Below are 17,026 nucleotides of genomic sequence, written 5' to 3' on the forward strand. Positions count from 1 at the left end.
TGTTGTTTGATACCAGAAGAAAGGGAGTAGCTCTAGCCAATAGTTATCAGACGAATCGGAATTGTCATAGATCGCCAAGAAATGACTCTATATTATTATTATTCGCTGAAGACTTTAGGTCTGAAAGGGCAAGCGGACCTATATGCCCGTGTCGTTTGGACATCGATTGCAGATCGGACGCCAATTGCCTTCTCAACATCGTCGAGGACGAGATCCGGGACCCGTGAGCGTATTTTATCGTACCTCCAGTCAAACGGCCAACGTCAGGTAATCATACGCGATAGAAAACCCAATAAGAGCCTAATAATTGACTCTTCGCGTTGACCATGAGGTCTCTGCGCTGGGTGCGTGCGTTACTCTGTCACGCGAGACGAGATGATGGCTAGAACCATTGACATTGTTAGGAAAGCCGTTTAACCCGGTCACGAGAGTAAATGGTGATGAATTGTGCAGAGTAACGGGCTTCGGAAAGAGGCATTTTCTATACATAGAGGACAGATCAGAGCACGAGGCCAATAACTATCACGTAAAGACGTCTCCTGATATCCCCAGAGATCAGTCAAATGACCCAGTTATCAGACTCATTCGCATTAGTAAATTCATGCTATAAACCCCGCAGATAAGCGATTGTTGGGGAACAAAGTTTCTCTCCCCCAGGCACGAAATCTTTGTGAGGTGCTTTTTCGGACGGACCGTCGCTCACGAGATGTCGGCCTGCCGTTTAGCCGGCATGACAGCCAACGGCCATAACAACAGCAGATTCAACGCCTTTTATTTTGTCAAAGTTTGGTACAACAGACCTGATGTTCTGCCTCATCGATCCATTTGATCTCAATCTCGAAACAGAGTAATCTCGCTGCCTTGCAATCATCTGGGGCCGGTGAGCGGAGCGAAAAAAAGTGCACCCTTGAATTCCTGTTAGGAAAACATGACATGATCAGATCCACAGCGAGCGTCTCAATGAATTTCCATTAAAAACCAGACCCGTAGGGCGCATGACTCTTGGCCAATCCGGCAGTTTCGACGACGTAAAAAAAGGCAGACCGGCAATAAGACCCTAGTCAAGCGGATGCAAAAACTCTGACGGACGAGCTTCTAGCGCTTTACGCCATGTGGTCAAGCGCCATGCTGAGAATGTTCCATACGCTACGCCACGCCGATGCGGCTCTTGAACGCCTTCGGGCCTTTTGCGAGAATTTCGGGACGGGTAACGACACGTGAGGTATTGATTACAAAGACGCGATACCGGCTATCTCAGCTGTTCGATGACTGGTCTGGACGGTTGGACACTGAAAATTACGAGTTTGAATGGATAAAAAAGACCCTCATCAAAGGACAGGGCATCCCCCAGGAAGGACATGACCCCATGGAGATGCAATGCACACCCCGACTTCGAGTTGACTCCGTTACGTTTTTAATCGTCGTCCGTGTGGAGCCCGGGTTCCCCGACCACGCGCCCTTTGTTTTGTCGTGTCGTGTCGTGTCGTGAGCCCGGCCGATTAACCGTCGAAAAGCAGGTCTAGCCGCCACCCGCTGCAGCATCGTACTTTAATTCTAGATAAAATCTCTCTCTGGGGTCGTTGAGCTTGTTTCGGCGTCGATCGTTCCTCCTGTTTATCTCTTAAGTAGAGGGTGCCTGCCTTCAAGTGCCTCCTCTCGATCCATCACTTGATCTCCATCTTTCCTCCCACACACACTCATCACCATCATCAATACTCGATCAAGATGACAAACGACAAATCTAAGCCCGTATCCAATATGATTGACGACAATCTTGTCGGCAATGCTCCCGACGACGTCGAAGTCTCGCAACACAAGCAACTCGCCGCCCAAGGAAATGCGCACTTCCATCGTCTGGGCTGGAAGCGATTGGCCATCGTCACCATCGTCGAGGCCGTCGCCCTCGGTGCCCTCAGTCTGCCAGGCGCCTACCACACTCTGGGAATGTTCCCCGGCGTCTTCCTGACCATCTCGCTCGGTCTCGTGTCCATCTTCACCAGTTATATCGTCGGCCAGGTCAAGCTTCGGTATCCCAATGTGGCGCATTATGCCGATGCCGGACGACTCTTGTTTGGTCGCTTCGGCTACGAGGTCTTCGGTGCTGCCCTGGTTCTCGAGCTTGTCATGGTTGTCGGTTCTCACGCTCTGACTGGTAGCATTGCCCTGATCGACATCGCCGACGGTCGCGTCTGTTCCATCGTCTTCTCGGCCGTCTCGGCTATCGTCCTTCTGATCCTCGCCATTCCTCCCAGTTTCACCGAGGTCGCGATCCTTGGTTACATCGATTTCGTTTCTATTATTGCTGCTATTGGTATCACCGTTATCGCGACCGGTATCCAAGCCAGCGACTCACCCGGTGGCCTCTCTGGCGTGGGGTGGTCAGCCTGGCCCAAGGAGGATCTCAGCTTCTCCGAAGCTTTCGTCGCCGTGAGCAACATCATTTTCGCCTTCAGCTTTGCCATTGGTCAATTCTCCTTCATGGACGAGATGCACACGCCCACCGACTACATGAAGTCCATCTACGCATCCTGCTTTATGCAGATCTGCATCTACACCCTGACCGGAGCGCTCTGCTACGCCTTTATCGGTCCCTCGGTTCAATCGCCTGCTCTTCTTTCGGCCGGTCCTCTTATTTCGAAGATCGCTTTCGGAGTCGCCTTGCCCGTCATCTTCATTTCGGGTTCGATCAACTCAACGGTTGCTCTGCGATACATCCACGGACGAATGTTCAAGGACTCGATTCTCCGATACATCAACACTCCCAAGGGTTGGGCCAGCTGGATCGTGCTTGTCACTATCTTCACCATCGTCGCTTGGATCATCGCTGAGGCTATCCCCATCTTTTCCGACCTTCTCTCCCTTGCATCGGCTCTCTTCGTGTCTGGCTTTTCGTTCTGGATCCCAGCCGTCATGTGGTTCATGTTGCTCCGCGAGGGCAAGTGGTATTCCAAGAAGAACATCTATATGAGTCTCGGTAGCATTCTTGCCTTCATTATCGGCGCTGTCACTCTTGTCGCCGGAACGTATGCTACGATTGATGATATTGTGAGTAACCCGTTTCTAACCATAAGGTACGTCTCAATGCTAACCTTGACACAGATCAAAATCACGTCCGATGGCTCTGCTCACGCCCCATTCACCTGTCGTTCTAGTTAGAAGGAAGGCGTATGTTTGGTGGGCAATTGCACTGTTTCGTAATATTTAGAAGTATATCAGAGAGATGCCTTTAATAAGCCTTAGCCAGCTATGATTAGAGGTTTGGCTAATAATGTTTACAAGAAAGACATATTTACTATTTCAACATCGGGGCGGCCAAAACGTGATGCGCAGCAACAGACAACAGATCGCCATGTCAGGATATTGGAATTCATGCTACAATTGAGTCGCAAACGGTGAATTGACGAGAAAGTCCTTGTTAGTAAATGTAAAGGACTGTGTAGTTGAACAATTGGATCCTGCCTCAGAGAGCACCAAGTATTACTCCCAAAATGATAGCTTCAAGCACTGTTCCGACCGATGGGGATAGAATGTACAATCTTGGTCATCCCATTCTGCCACTGAAATCATGTAATTGTTTTTGTCTTAATAGGCAGGGCGATTGATCCAATTCTTGACCATACTCCATCTTCGTTGAACCTCGCCCGCCGAGCCCTCGCTGGTAGTGCTCATACGTCGGGTATTGCTGTCTCGCCGGGTAACCATGTTGACATCGCCGGATCCGAGGGGGTTCTTGGTAGTCATGACTCTCTGCTTGTAGCCTGTTGATGCACATGTTAGTCCTTGTTTGTCTGGTACTGATGGGAGGTGCCTACCGCTGGCGTCGTTTCTGTTGGGGTTGTCGAGCACAGCCTGGAGCTTGGCCTTGGCCCGTTCTGATGCCTTTGATGGTGCCATGTTTCTTTGCTGAGGATTTAGCGTGATTCTGGTGATGGAATGCCGAGTAGTTCAAGCTGGGCTGATGATCAAAGGCTTCCAACGTCACCTTGACAAGTGAGGGGATCCCGCATCTTTATCACCCCTCGGCCACCTCAACCTCGTGACCTTTCGTCATTTGTAAATGAGGAGAAGGTTGTTTGTCAGCTCTGCTCTTCACCCGGGTTTCCTATTTGAGGACAAGAGGGGAGCCATCTTCAACCGTCGGGTAGCCATCAACGTCAGAACGCGGGGTAAGCTACCCTCCTTCAGCTGGATTCAGCAACTCACGGTTTAGCATTTGAAAGGATTGTAACCCTCCGATTGAATAGCGTGATGACGATTGGTGGCCGCCGAGGCTTAATTGTGTGTTGTGATAACTGCCGAATCGGACGTCTCGGGAAGGGCCTCTGATGTGGCATCCTCGCTTGACCTCTGAAGAGCTTGCTAATGGCGGGTAATCCCGTGAATCAACGGAGACATTGGATTTGCCGCTGTTCTGTATCGAATCCGTGTCTTCGTGGGCTCTGGTGCCTGCTGTTCCTGATCGGCACGATGGATGACAAAACAGCAATGACTCTTCATCCAGGCTCGGAGCTCAAACCATGACTCAGAGCTTGCCTCACCCAGGCTTTAACAGGCAGAACGCGACCGCCCGCATCAGTGTTTGCGTCTTCCATCACATTTCATGTCTCTAAGAGAAGGGAGGACGTAACTGGTGTAGTACCTGCCTGCCCTTAATCGCTTCGCCTCATACTTCCTGAACCTAAACATCTTTGTCCAAGAATGGTGGCCCAGCCGTTTGATCTTCGTCCGGTCAGACCCGTGGAAATATCTTGATAGACGTCCTACTCACTCAACACCCCAGGTACTGGATAAGCTGATTCGTACGGAAGATGATTGCAGGCCACTCGTTGTGATGACTTGCGGAATCTCGGGTGAGGACATCGGTTGCCTGCCATACCGGTTATGTTTGTTAATCTCTATGACTATCAGGCGCCGGAAAGTCAACTTTGTCGAAACAAATAATTGATTGTTTCCCCAACTTTGTAAGACTCTCTGTCGATGAAATCATCTTCAAGAGCCATGGACTTTACGCCATCGACTACGATCGAGAAAAGTACCAAGAATATCAGACGGAAGCGCAAGAAATTTTGATCACCGAGCTGAAGCATCAGCTTGAGGCGAAAACAAGAGACATTGTACTCGACCTATCTTTCTGGAACAAACAGTATAGAGACGAATTCAAGGCCGTTATAGAAAAGTTCGGCGGCCGATGGGTTCTGGTTTTCTTGGATGCTGACAAGGAACTTCTATGGAAACGCATCACCTCGCGAAAGGCCCAGAGAGATGGACAGGATTTGGCCAACAGAACCGGAGATTCGGCATTTGATGTGGATAGGGAAACTTTTGACTCCTACTGTGGAGGGTTTGAAAGGCCTTGTGGAGAGGGAGAGTGTGTCATCGAGGTCGTCTGATGGACGGGATACCTATGTGAGGATGGGGAAATAGGCATCGATTCAGTTGAATTATTAGCAACAGATAGTTTTGAGAGGTGCATGAGAAAACTTACTTACTCATCAACCGCGCCTTTTATTCTTGAAGCAACTATAAACCATTAGCTCACCTTGAACTCACAGGGTCCTTATCCATGTCTCCTGAATTTTAGCTCTCTACCTGCTCATTGCCTTCTCCTTTCAATTGATCATAGATCCTAATTGATGTTTTCGTGTACTGTTGGTTTATAAACTTCGTAACTACAGAGTTGGAACCGCCAGGCCCTTCCCCCTTGGTATCGCGAAAGTGTGCAATGTCAAGGCCTAGTCTTCATAAACTTTCGCTGTGCATCAAGAACAAGACAGGAGAATTTCTCTTTGTTTACGGAGTAACGGATTAATTCTTTGGCTATATCATGTCTCTTGAGAGTCCGCATTTCGAGCCAGTTTATTTTATTCCACACACACACACACACACACTCTCTCTCTCTCTTTCTCAGCTCACACCTGTCTCAAGACAACCACCAATACCCCAAAAGAATGATTCCTGCCACTCTCGACACACTCGACCAGGTAATAAGGCTACCACCTGTCTTGATGCTCGACCGAAATTCCATGGGCGTTGCCTATTTTCATTTCCTAGCCCGCCTTTCTCCACGACACATCACCTCGAAGGAGGGTCACAACCATCTCCCCCTCGAGCTGTGGCTTACAATACTCGAATTCGCCTAGCCCGCTCCCCAATCGCGTTTTAGGGATCTTGATAGACGGGGAACCTGCGGCCTGGTGATACCGCGTGCCTTGGGAGTGAATACCGACGGGATACTCACCTTGTTTTGTCAGCCCCTGAGCAGACCACAGTTTGGCTTGTTGAAGCACTGGGGTCTAGCGAGGCTGTACAGGCACTATCTTAAGCGGCCGCACCTTCAGCTCTCGGAAGCTAAGAACCCGTTTGGCGATCCATCAACCCTGGGGGCCACCTTCATAGAACTCCCAGTGAGCTGCCTTGCGTCTAGGATACCGACATTATTTTCCAACGTCAAAGTTCGGGATGTGATCTGGTGTGTAGAGGCTGGCGACTGCGGGCTCTGTAGGGGTAGTCGAATGCTGCATGTCCGTGGTGACGAAGGACGTCTGCTTTGTCGATATCTCGACATCTCGGTTTACACGTGGGATGATGAAATATTGCGTGGCCTATGCTCTCTTTGTGTTGGCGAGAAGTATTTCTGGGAAAGCGTGGAATTGCAGGAGATTAATCCTCGCCATGAGTATCTTTCACCTGACGAGTACGATGCATGGGAAAGAGGACGCCTCGTTAAGTTGGGATTCGATGGTTAAGGTCGATGCCCATACTTGATGACATTCGTCACGCTTTTGCGGGCCGGCCCGGGTAATACTCCCCTTTGCAGAGCCCCGAGAGATCTTGACGAGATTCGATGATAAGATGCGAGTCTCCCTGGACACGAGCCTCTGCCCTTCGACGCCCTCGACGTTAGAGTGCGAGTACAACCCTCTGCCCTTCGATATCGCTCTTCTGCTGAAAATCACTCTTCTACTTGCCAATCTTCTGAACATCAGTCTTCTGGCCAGAACTATTCTACTCGTCAATCTTCTGGACGCCCTCGACGATAATATACGAGTCTCCCTAGTTCACTTCCACAATAGCCTGGCCAGGCGTACGGAAAGCCAAGAAGACGACTCGAATATCTCGATACACAGCAGACATGACTCAAGAACCTAGCGAACAAACTGTCCAATGGCGAGAACCTCAAAGAAAACAACGCTTTACGGTATTTTGCGGTATCAGGTTTTGATGCTATCATGTATTAATAACTGAATATTTTGCTGTCGTGGCTGACGGTCTCTTGCGGACTTATCATTGAAGACAAGAATAGATACGGTTCAGCAAAAGTATGTCAACCCTTTCCTGGCTTACTATGAAGGGATAGCTAAGCCATTCTCGTCTTTCAACGTCAGCCATGCAAGTCAACTTGAAAATTGGAGAAAGCGGATCTAGAAATGGTGGCAGATTTGTGCTAGTATGGGGCACGGGGATCATCGGTCTTCTCAGCCTACTGTGTTAGCATTGGGATATGATGCTATGATGTGCCGATATTGTATTTTTTGATACAGTTGAAGCCCGGCCCTTGCTGGGATGACTGAGCCAGAATATGGGTCTATTTAACCTTTTCCTGTCAACATGATGGGCGACAGGTGGGAGTGTTAGCGCTTTGGGGGCGGTTGATTGAGCTTTGCATGGCGATGATTTGGTCCGAGATGACGCAAGGGCATACAATTTCCTCTCGTCTTCTATGACAGGAACACAAGCCGAGCACTCTTGGCCCTGGGTCGTTGTTTTAGGCACACAATAACTACCCACCACAACGGGTGTAATAATCCAATTCGTTCTAGCTTACAATTTAGGCTTCGGTGCTTTAGGTGAACCTCGGCTGCGATTGATGATCAATCCAGTGCCAATGTTGCACGTTCGCTCTGGGCATATTTCTCATGGCCGGGGTTCAGTGGTGTGATTGACACTACGCAATCAACCTACCTATTTAGTCACCACTGCTCTCACCTTGACCATAATTTTTAGAAACCTTTTCAAACCTCTCAATCGATTTCGGACAGAATATCGCCGGATTGCACAGTCATGTCCGACTCAGAGATCAAGGCACCTGGCGAAACCAGCACCGCCGAAACCCCCAAACAGGCTGGTGAGTTTTCGTCTAAAATCTCGATGCCGTATTCTAACTAAAGCAGTGAAATGGTATCACACACCGTTTTATAATGCAACCATCCTTGGAATCTGCAGCTTTGCGGCGCCGGGCTTGTGGGGTGCCATGAACTCGTTGGGCGCGGGCGGCGCTCAGAAGCCTTATCTCGTCAACACGGGCAATGCCCTCACCTTCTGCTTGATGATTATATCTTGTTGGTTTACCAGCGGAATCGTCAAGTATGTTGGCATCAAAGGCGCTCTTGTCATTGGTACCATCGGCTTCGCCCCGTATAGCGCTGGTCTCTATCTCAACAATCGATATGGAGTCGAATGGCTTGTCATCTTTGGCGCGGCGTGTTGCGGTGTTTCGGCTGGAATTTTCTGGGCTTCCGAAGCTGCTATTGGAATCTCATATCCCGAGCCGCGGAACAGAGGTCGGCTTGTTGCTTACTGGCTGTCTTGGACACGAGTTGGCCAGATCCTAGGTGGCGCTATCAACCTTGGCCTCAATGCGGACCGGAACGAAGCTGGAAAGGTCTCGTACAAGGTTTACCTTGTATTCATCGCTCTTCAGGCTTTGGGTCCCTTCGCAGCCTTGTTGCTCAATCGTCCCTCCAAAGTTCAACGTTCAGACGGCAAGGCCGTTGACTTGACAATATTCGACCAACCATGGCAGGAGTTCAAGGCGACAACCCGAACTTTTCTCAAGAAGGAATTTCTCTTGCTTGTCCTATGGATTGGGCAAGGCGTGTACTCCGAGTCTGTCTTCTTCACCTACATCGCCCTATGGTTTAGTGTGCGCGCCAGAGCGCTTGGATCGTTCGTGTCTGGTGTCGTGGCTGTCATTGCCGGCAACTTGCTCGGCGTTTGGCTGGACCAAAACCACGTCGCCCTCAAGAAGCGCGCTCGATATGCGTATATCACTATCATGGCGTTGCAAGGCGCGTGGTGGATATGGTTGACCGTCAACGTGACTAAGTACCGCAAGGAGCAGCCAATCTATGACTGGAGCGATCCTGGGTTCGGCCGCGCCTTTGGCGTTTTCATCTTTCTCGTTTCTGGTTTCCAGCTCAACTACAATTTTGCCTTCTTCATCATTGGCCAGATTTCTACGAGCCCACAGGAGACGGTTCGACTTTCGGCGCTTTTGAGAGGAACGGAGTCAGCATGGCAAGCTCTCAGTTACGGACTTAACGCTCTGCCCATATTTGCGACAGTCGGTAGTACATATCTCAACTTTGGACTTTGGGGATTGTCTTTGTTCCCAGCTTGGCTGGTCATTAAGAAGCTAGGGACAGGCAACGAACAGTTTGATGCGGAGCCACAGGGTGACAACGAGGAAGGTCAAACAACGCCCAAGGATTCAGCTTAGCCAAGGAATGATATGGCCCGGGGGTATTTTAATTGACTAGACAGTCGTGGGCTCTTTACCGACGATGTATCTTAATTGCTCCACGGATGCTTCTCATTTAGTCTTGAAGTAGCCCGGACAATAGGAGGAGCCATGGACCCTACCTATACCATTCTCATGCGTGAACACTATTTGTCTGGGCATAAGCTGGCGGGCATAATTCAATCGAAGGCGATGGCTCTGCCTCTGTAAATAGCTTGGTATTGATAGGCAAGTAGCACGATGCTTTTATTGTAGAAGCACTTTTGACACCCCCATCTCACGAACTTATTCTACATTTACGGAGCATCGGTCGGATCCCTAGCAAAGTTTAGCGACAGTTCACTTGAACCTGGAAGGGGCTGATCTGTTGTAACTTACCAGTCCGTAACCAAGTGCTCATCGAGAGCATCCAACACGGCCATGTCACTTTCCGAGATCTCGAAACCATCGACACTCGCGTTCTCAAGCATACGGGCCTGCTTGGTGCTCTTGGGCAGGGTGACGAAACCGTGCTGAAGACCCCACCTGCAGCATGTTAGTTCTGAGCGCAGAAATAATGTGTCTTGAATGAACTCTTCTTACTTGACAAAGATCTGGGCTGGTGTGACCGAGTACTTCTTGGCGAGGCCGTTGATGGTGGGATCACTCATGCGCATGGCGCGAGCGAGAGGAGCGTAGGCCTCGATGGTGATGTTGTGCTTGGCGCAGGTGGCCCTGATGTCCTTTTGGATGTTGAAAGGGTGAACCTCGATCTGGTTGATGGCAGGCGGGATGCGAGGGTTCGAGGCCATCAGCTCCTCGATCTGGTGGTTGTTATTGACTAAACTTGAGCACCACTATACGCCGAGAGCACTTACATGAGCGGAGCCGTAGTTGCTGACACCGCCCGATCGAATTTCTCCATTGTCAATGGCATCCTCGAGGGCCTTCCAGCTGGTGAGTCTGGCTTGCTTGCCGCCATAGGGACTGTGCAGGAGGAAGAGGTCGATGTAGCCCAGGCCGGACTCGTCAACAGACTTCTTGATGGATCGTCGAACAGCATCATACGACTCATCACAGCTTGCAAGCTTGGAGGTGTAGAAAATGTCCTCGCGCTTCAAGCCAGTAGTGTTCTCGCTGCTACCGAGGAAGTCGCTGATGGCCTTGCCAGCCTGACGCTCGTTGCGATACATTTGGGCGCAGTCAAAGCCTCGGTAGCCACTCAACAATCCTAGACGAACTGCCTCGGTAGCCTCCTTGGTTGACATCATGTACAGTCCCAACTGGACGCGAGGGATTGTGATGCCATTGGCCAGCTACGGGGTCGTTAGTCGTGCAACCAACGGAATGAGGGGTTCACGGTACCGTAGCCTTGGAGGCCAACAAGGACGGAGTTGATGATGCCATTTTTCTCGAATCTGAGTCGCTCAATATCTTGAAGTGCCGAGGACGTCTTTGCACTGAGAAATGCCGCGTTATCAAGAGATCAAAGTCCGATCTCGCAGCGGGGTCGGCAGTTGAATGCGTGGGGGTGAGGTTTACATAATTATTGCGTCGGAGATTATGAGGCGTTTGCTTCCCACAGTCATTTTCATGATTGGTTATCAATCAGCCGGCTCGGGTCACATCTCCGTGGGATGAGGTATAAAGGAACGACTATTGACCCTTGTGGCTGCACGGGTGGGACGATAATCGGGACGGATGTTCCGCTACCAAGTGAGAATATGCCTCGTTACGGGAGAAGACATGGGACTTGTTGATGGAAATAACTATTGTTCAAGCGAGTGACGATCCATCATGATATATTTCGCATTATGAGAGCCTCGCCCTTCGCCGAAGACCAACAGCTTCTGTGCCATGGCTACCAGCTCGGTAGCGGACCCGGTGCCAAAGATACGAAGACCCAGCGCAAACTGTTCTAAAAGGTCAAGCCAGTCATTCTTTCAGCAGCCCTCCACAACCTATCGGCAACCTCTACATCCTGCACATGGGTAGATGCAATCTCGGCCACCTGGCAATCATCGATATAAACACCACCGTGGGCTGCGATCCGAGTTAGGTTTCAAAGGAGACGACTCGATGCCATGAGAAGCTTACCATCAAGAGCAGGATCCAGGGCAGCAACTATAAAGCTAGCTGCACCTTGAGAGGCAGACTTGTACTCCATGGTCGGGTTGCGAAATGCGTTTATATGCCTCTGCAACTCTGTCACAACAACTAGCAGAGGGTCAGTCTCGATGGTTCAAATAGAGCATTTTCTCACATACCTCCAGGGGCTGCGCTGATAGCCGTGACGCCTTTGCTCTCGAATCTTTCCTTCAGGCCAACGGAAAACAGCATGGATGCGGCGTTGGAGTGCAGATAAGCCAGCATGCCATTGTACTCTCCAGCGTTTGCTAGCGAGCCAAGCCCCAAGTTCTGCACCATGGTCATGTTTGGCTCTTCCTCTACCGGCAATGGCTTGTCGCCGCCCCATTCAAGATCATGAAATCGGATGGGGCAAACCATGTACCCTCCAGACGTGACATTGACGACTCGTCCACCGTTGGTCAACTTTGACATGAGGAGGTTGGTAAAAAGCCAATGGCCAAGGAAGTTGGTTGCAAAATGCATCTCATATCCATCTGTAGACAAGGTGCGTTCAGGCAATGCCATGACTCCAGCATTGTTAATCAAGATGTCGATGCGCTGGTGTTGTTTAAGAGCCTCGGCTGCAGCTTGCACGGAAGCGATGGAAGACAGATCCATCTGCACAATCTCAATTAATGGAGGATTGACCATGGCTTCTTTGATGGCTTGGGCAACGGATTCAGCCTTGGCAATGGATCGCGCCGTGAAGATCAACTTTGCGGGCTTCTTGGTTGAAAGAGCCTGTGCCATTGCCTCGCCGAGACCATTGGGCGAGACTCCGGTGATGAGGACTGAATATGTCAGCGTACCTAATAATGTCCCTTGTCTCTGCTCTGGATAATACTTACTCGTCTCGCCGACAACATTCTCGGCAAATGCTTCAACCACCTCTTCGCAGGTGGTCGTTTTGTTGAACTGGAGGTGCGTCGTCATTGTAGAACACAATGTCTCAATTGTTTACGGGACCCAGATAGAATCAACATCCCTAGGCTTTACGAGTCAGCGTATATATAACTTCGATATCTCTAGAGTTGTATGATATGCATGAGCCCTGGATTTAAGGCCTAGGCTCGGAGACGGTTTGATAAGCCCGTCAAGACGCATAAGCGCGAATCAGCCTCGAACTGGACACCATCTTGATACTACACTACTTGTTCTAACAGGCATACTAGAGCCTTGATTTCGGACATAAGGGTGAAGCTCCGAATACTAGTGGCTTTGGTTGCCGCCTGCATTATCCCCGATGATCAACGGTTTAATAGTGCTTGCCTACCAACACAAGAACTCACATGAGGAGAATAGAGTTGGTAGAACCATTGGTCTCCTTGATAGGCCAAGAGTCAAGAATGGATAGTAAAGCCATGAGAGAGAGGCTTATGCGGCTTATTGGGTATGTTTTCACTCCATTTTTTCGTTACCCACACGGGTGAGGCAGTGCATCCCTTGTCTTGGCTTCGATGAGAGCCAATGATCGTTAAAATTGCAGTGAAGAAAATGGAAGGCCTCATCTCGTGGCTTACCTAGAACCAATTAGCATTGGTTAACGTATCGCCTTCACTTTTTCACTGCAATTTTAACCCCTCTCGAGGGACTGCGAGCTCATGCGTAAGGGAAGAAATCCACAGATGATATAGCTTGTAGCCTACACGAGTCAAGTGAGGCAGCCAAGGATAGATCTACACATTCCTTGAGGATTTAACTATTGGCTGAGATCTGGCCGGCCCTCAGCGAAACATCCAAGCGACTTCTTGCTTGCCGGTCTGTTGTCCATTCGCTCTCACCACGCAGCCAGATTCTTCCTTCCAGGGTCGTTCAGAAAGGGCACTGGAGCCCACATGGGTTTCATAAGCCCATAGAAGTGAATATCTGCCGCAGAAAATCGATCCCCGCAAAGCCACTTCTTATCCTCCAGCTCATCATCAAATCGATTCAGCGTTTGGCAGATGTTGACCTTCTGCCATAGTCTTGCTTCGGGACAAGGAATCCGGTTTCCACGGTAAAAGTCGACGGTCTCGGGGTCGTTCCGGTAGTAGCTGGTGACAGGCTCGCAAATCTCCAAGTCTGCTCGTCGCAACCACATGCGTGTCTCAGCTCGTTCAAGAGCTGTCGTTCCAAATAGCGACTCGCCGCCGTCGGCAATCTCGTCGAGATACTCGGCAATTGCCGTTATTTCAGTAAGAACAAAGTCGTCTAAGATGCGCAGTGCGGGTACCGTGCCACGAGAGTGGACATTTTTCACGTAAGCAGGCTTGCGATTCTCCATGCTCATGATATCGATCTGCTTGACGTCGAGGGATACATGACCGCGTTCGAGAATGAAGAGGCGCACGGCGCAGGTGTTTATACCGAGAGCATCATAGAGGAGCATTCCTGTGAGCCTTGGAGGCGAGATGAGAGGATTAAGAGCCGGAACTTGAGGAGAAGTAAGAGTTATACCGGAAAAAGTCATGAGCTTCTGGGCACCTCTGCATGCTTTGTAGTTTTAAAGATATCGGCGCTGACGTTATGCTAGGTCGCGATTCTGCACCATCCGGGCTTTTACTCTTATCTCCGTCCCCGACATCCTAACTCCAGCTCCTGCTGCACCTCCGAACACGAACTCGACGACGGCAGAATTAGCAGCTGCGACAATGAAGGATGAAATGTATTATACGCTATACCAGCCGAAGCGCCGTCCAATACGACCATAGAAATCCGAGCTCATCAACCTCCGACTCTGGAGCGAGCTTACCCACCCGTTTAGCTAGAGGAAGCCAATCTTGCCAACTCCCGCCAGCTGACTCTGACGTGATTGACTTGAGATAAGTTTGCAGCTCTGGTAGGAAAGATTTGCCACTGTTGGGATGTGATGAACCCTCAGGCTCGGCACGTTGCTGCATGCCGCCCTTCGCAATGGTATGGACGATGAATTTCGACAAAACATCATCATCAAGATCATCTCGGAAGGTGCCGAGCCGCTTCACCGACTATGCGGCTTGTTTCTCGTCCCCACCGTTTTCTATAATCTCCTGTACGATCAATCCTTGTACCATGTTCCCCTTGGCAGTCCCAAAAAGAAGAAGAGGAGCAAAGTAGATGGAGGAGGCGATGTCTTGCTGCGTGCCAAGTTCGTGGTCCAAAGAAAGCTTGGTGAGGTAGCATGAAAGATATAGACAGCCGGGATCTTTGTCTACAACGACTGGGGATGTTGATAATATGTCCTGGTTCTTATCGTCGCTTTTGGTGCCTGTTCCAAACATGTGGGCGGGAATGAGGAGACACTCCAGGTCGATGAAGCCAGATTTAATAGACCCAAAAAGATCTTCTCCCACTGGCACCATAGAAACGTTCTTAACCTGGGCCAAAGGCCGACCAGGCTTGAAATTCCAATCATCATGAGCCTCGGAGCGGGTATGGCACCAACGGGCCTGTGTGTCATATTCGACAGGGCCCAATGCTGAAGCCCAGGACCAAGACGGTGCCATCCACTTTCCTTCTGCTGGAGGATTAGTTGTCGGAGACGTTGTGTCAAGCTTGTCCCAGTGAAGGCCTGGGAGTAGTAACTCTTTCCACAGCCCAGCAGCATAATCCCCAGGACCTCGCTGGGATAGAAGTTTAGCAGCACCAGAAAAAGCCACGAGCCGATCTGACTCGAATGTCAAGTCAGTGTGCGTGTACTTTTCTATCATACCGGGCCAGAGTTCCCGATGGAAGTAGTCCGCAAGCATTTTCTTCGCTGGGCGCATCCTTGCGCGGACAACGCCTGTGCCGAAATTGTGGCTCGGCAAACCGTCTGGGAAGGCCTCAGAAGCACGAGACTGATCACATTCCCAGTAAAGTTGCTCATTACCAAGGTAGACGATCCTTGACGAGAGGATTCTTTCCTGGTAGACCCACCCTCGACGATTGATGGGGGACTCCAGAACCGCTTTGTCCCACTCCTCCAAGTCTATCAAGAGGGCCTTCTCTGGATCTCCATGCTTTGTGTAAAAGTCATGAACAATTTCAGCATAGCTGCCATGCATGAGCTCATTGATCTCGGATTCTCGGAAACTCATGCGTCTCTTGGGAGTCGGCAGGCCTGCGTAGGTGTCGCTGATCCCCTTCAGCCGTATATCGTTCATGTAGATGTCCTTGGAAGGGATCTCCACAGGAACAATGACTTCAGGGTCTCTCTTGGGAAGGCAGCCATTGGCTGTACCGCCCCAGCAAATACTAAATGTGACAAGCGAGTTCATGTAGCTGCCGGCCATCATTGCAGCCTCGTTCCGGGAGTCTTCGGGAGAGTCTTGAAAGATGCATAGGGAATCGATCCAGATGTACTGTATGTTCAGAGCTCGGCAGAGAAACATGACATCTTGATAATCCTGTGGAAGAGTAGAGTCCGGCTCGCCACTTTGAAGTTTGGCGAAGTTGTCTCGCTTCAGCTGCGGAACATGTTTGGTCCATCGGTGGCTTAGAGCTGCATAGGTTCGATATGTCTGTTCTCCGTCGGTGACCACCAGTGACCATTTAGAAGACCCTTGACCATGCAAGTCAAGCAAGCGAGTAGGGATCTCAGCTTGTCCTTTTCCCAGCATAGACGTGCGTGATCGACATCGGTCGTGGCCGTTTGAACACTGAGATATCCAAGATCGGATTTGATCAATGTCCAAGTCAGAGCCCAACGCATTGCGGTCTTGCCAGTTATCACTGGCAGATTGGCGTTTGGAACAACTCTTGTACTGCGAGATATAGGCGACCGGAAGCACGGTCACGATCAGTTCTGGATGAGACTCGTCCTTGCAGCGAATCTGGATGGAGCTGAGCGGAGGTTGATCTTGGTCCGGACGGAATGCACGCCATAGCTCTCCATAAGAAGAGAATCCGTCCCTCTCCTCTTTTCTTGGGACCGCCGAAGGGGATGATCGAAGGTGCCTCCAAAGCATCCAACAGATCGGGCAGGCAAGTTCAAGGGAAGAACACAGTGAATCCCAGGAGTCGTGCATGCGGAAGTGGATGATCAACTCCATGCCATTGGAGTGACTATCGAGAATACTCTGACATATTTTGCAGAGCTCCATCTTGAGAAGTGTCGTCCATCGACCTCTCTCCGGTCTCTCAGCCGGTGGTTGGATGAATATTAGCGCAGATTGAGCACAGCGGAGACTTTGATGGCTGACATGCATTGGACGGGAACTGAGTAAGCCAATGACAAAACCAGTAATCCCGTGATCCCTTGCAGCGAGGTCAAAGATTTGGCGGCCTCATACTGATAGAGCCCTCGCCCCACGGCTCCGTTCTTGGCCGTCAGATTATGATGCACGACAATTCACGGTAATTGACAGAACAAGCAATGAGCAGCCCGTTGTGGCTGGCGTACCTCCAGACGAAGCCCAAAAGTCTACCAATGCCGAGATATTCGCGGGGCCCCTGAAG

At 50.4% G+C, this 17,026-nt stretch overlaps 6 protein-coding genes across 6 annotated transcripts; 2 read left to right on the forward strand and 4 right to left on the reverse strand.

The window, feature by feature from the left end:
• Positions 1-1,758: 1,758 nt before the first annotated feature.
• LRP88_14858 (transmembrane amino acid transporter protein-domain-containing protein) lies at positions 1,759-3,156 on the forward strand (the record flags this gene model as incomplete). Its single annotated transcript, XM_083251192.1, has 2 exons — positions 1,759-3,045; positions 3,100-3,156. 2 exons carry the CDS (start codon positions 1,759-1,761, stop codon positions 3,154-3,156), a joined length of 1,344 nt encoding a protein of 447 aa, XP_083093227.1.
• A 5,095-nt stretch (positions 3,157-8,251) lies between these two features.
• LRP88_14859 (major facilitator superfamily domain-containing protein) lies at positions 8,252-9,499 on the forward strand (the record flags this gene model as incomplete). The annotated part of the gene is made up of 1 exon (XM_083251193.1): positions 8,252-9,499. The coding sequence occupies one exon, from the start codon at positions 8,252-8,254 to the stop codon at positions 9,497-9,499; it is 1,248 nt and encodes a 415-aa protein (XP_083093228.1).
• A 395-nt stretch (positions 9,500-9,894) lies between these two features.
• Positions 9,895-10,767, reverse strand: LRP88_14860 (NADP-dependent oxidoreductase domain-containing protein; the record flags this gene model as incomplete). Its single annotated transcript, XM_083251194.1, has 3 exons — positions 9,895-10,045; positions 10,103-10,317; positions 10,378-10,767. 3 exons carry the CDS (start codon positions 10,765-10,767, stop codon positions 9,895-9,897), a joined length of 756 nt encoding a protein of 251 aa, XP_083093229.1.
• Positions 10,768-11,758: 991 nt separating this feature from the next.
• On the reverse strand, positions 11,759-12,562 carry LRP88_14861 (uncharacterized protein; the record flags this gene model as incomplete). Its single annotated transcript, XM_083251195.1, has 1 exon — positions 11,759-12,562. One exon carries the CDS (start codon positions 12,560-12,562, stop codon positions 11,759-11,761), a length of 804 nt encoding a protein of 267 aa, XP_083093230.1.
• Positions 12,563-13,406: 844 nt separating this feature from the next.
• On the reverse strand, positions 13,407-14,078 carry LRP88_14862 (glutathione S-transferase family protein; the record flags this gene model as incomplete). The annotated part of the gene is made up of 1 exon (XM_083251196.1): positions 13,407-14,078. One exon carries the CDS (start codon positions 14,076-14,078, stop codon positions 13,407-13,409), a length of 672 nt encoding a protein of 223 aa, XP_083093231.1.
• A 517-nt stretch (positions 14,079-14,595) lies between these two features.
• Positions 14,596-16,671, reverse strand: LRP88_14863 (uncharacterized protein; the record flags this gene model as incomplete). The annotated part of the gene is made up of 1 exon (XM_083251197.1): positions 14,596-16,671. The coding sequence occupies one exon, from the start codon at positions 16,669-16,671 to the stop codon at positions 14,596-14,598; it is 2,076 nt and encodes a 691-aa protein (XP_083093232.1).
• Positions 16,672-17,026: the final 355 nt, after the last annotated feature.

The sequence above is a fragment of the Fusarium phalaenopsidis genome (genome assembly GCF_050370095.1).
Source record: "Fusarium phalaenopsidis strain FUZ10S chromosome Unknown contig_32376, whole genome shotgun sequence".
In the NCBI taxonomy this organism is placed as follows: Eukaryota; Fungi; Ascomycota; class Sordariomycetes; order Hypocreales; family Nectriaceae; genus Fusarium; species Fusarium phalaenopsidis.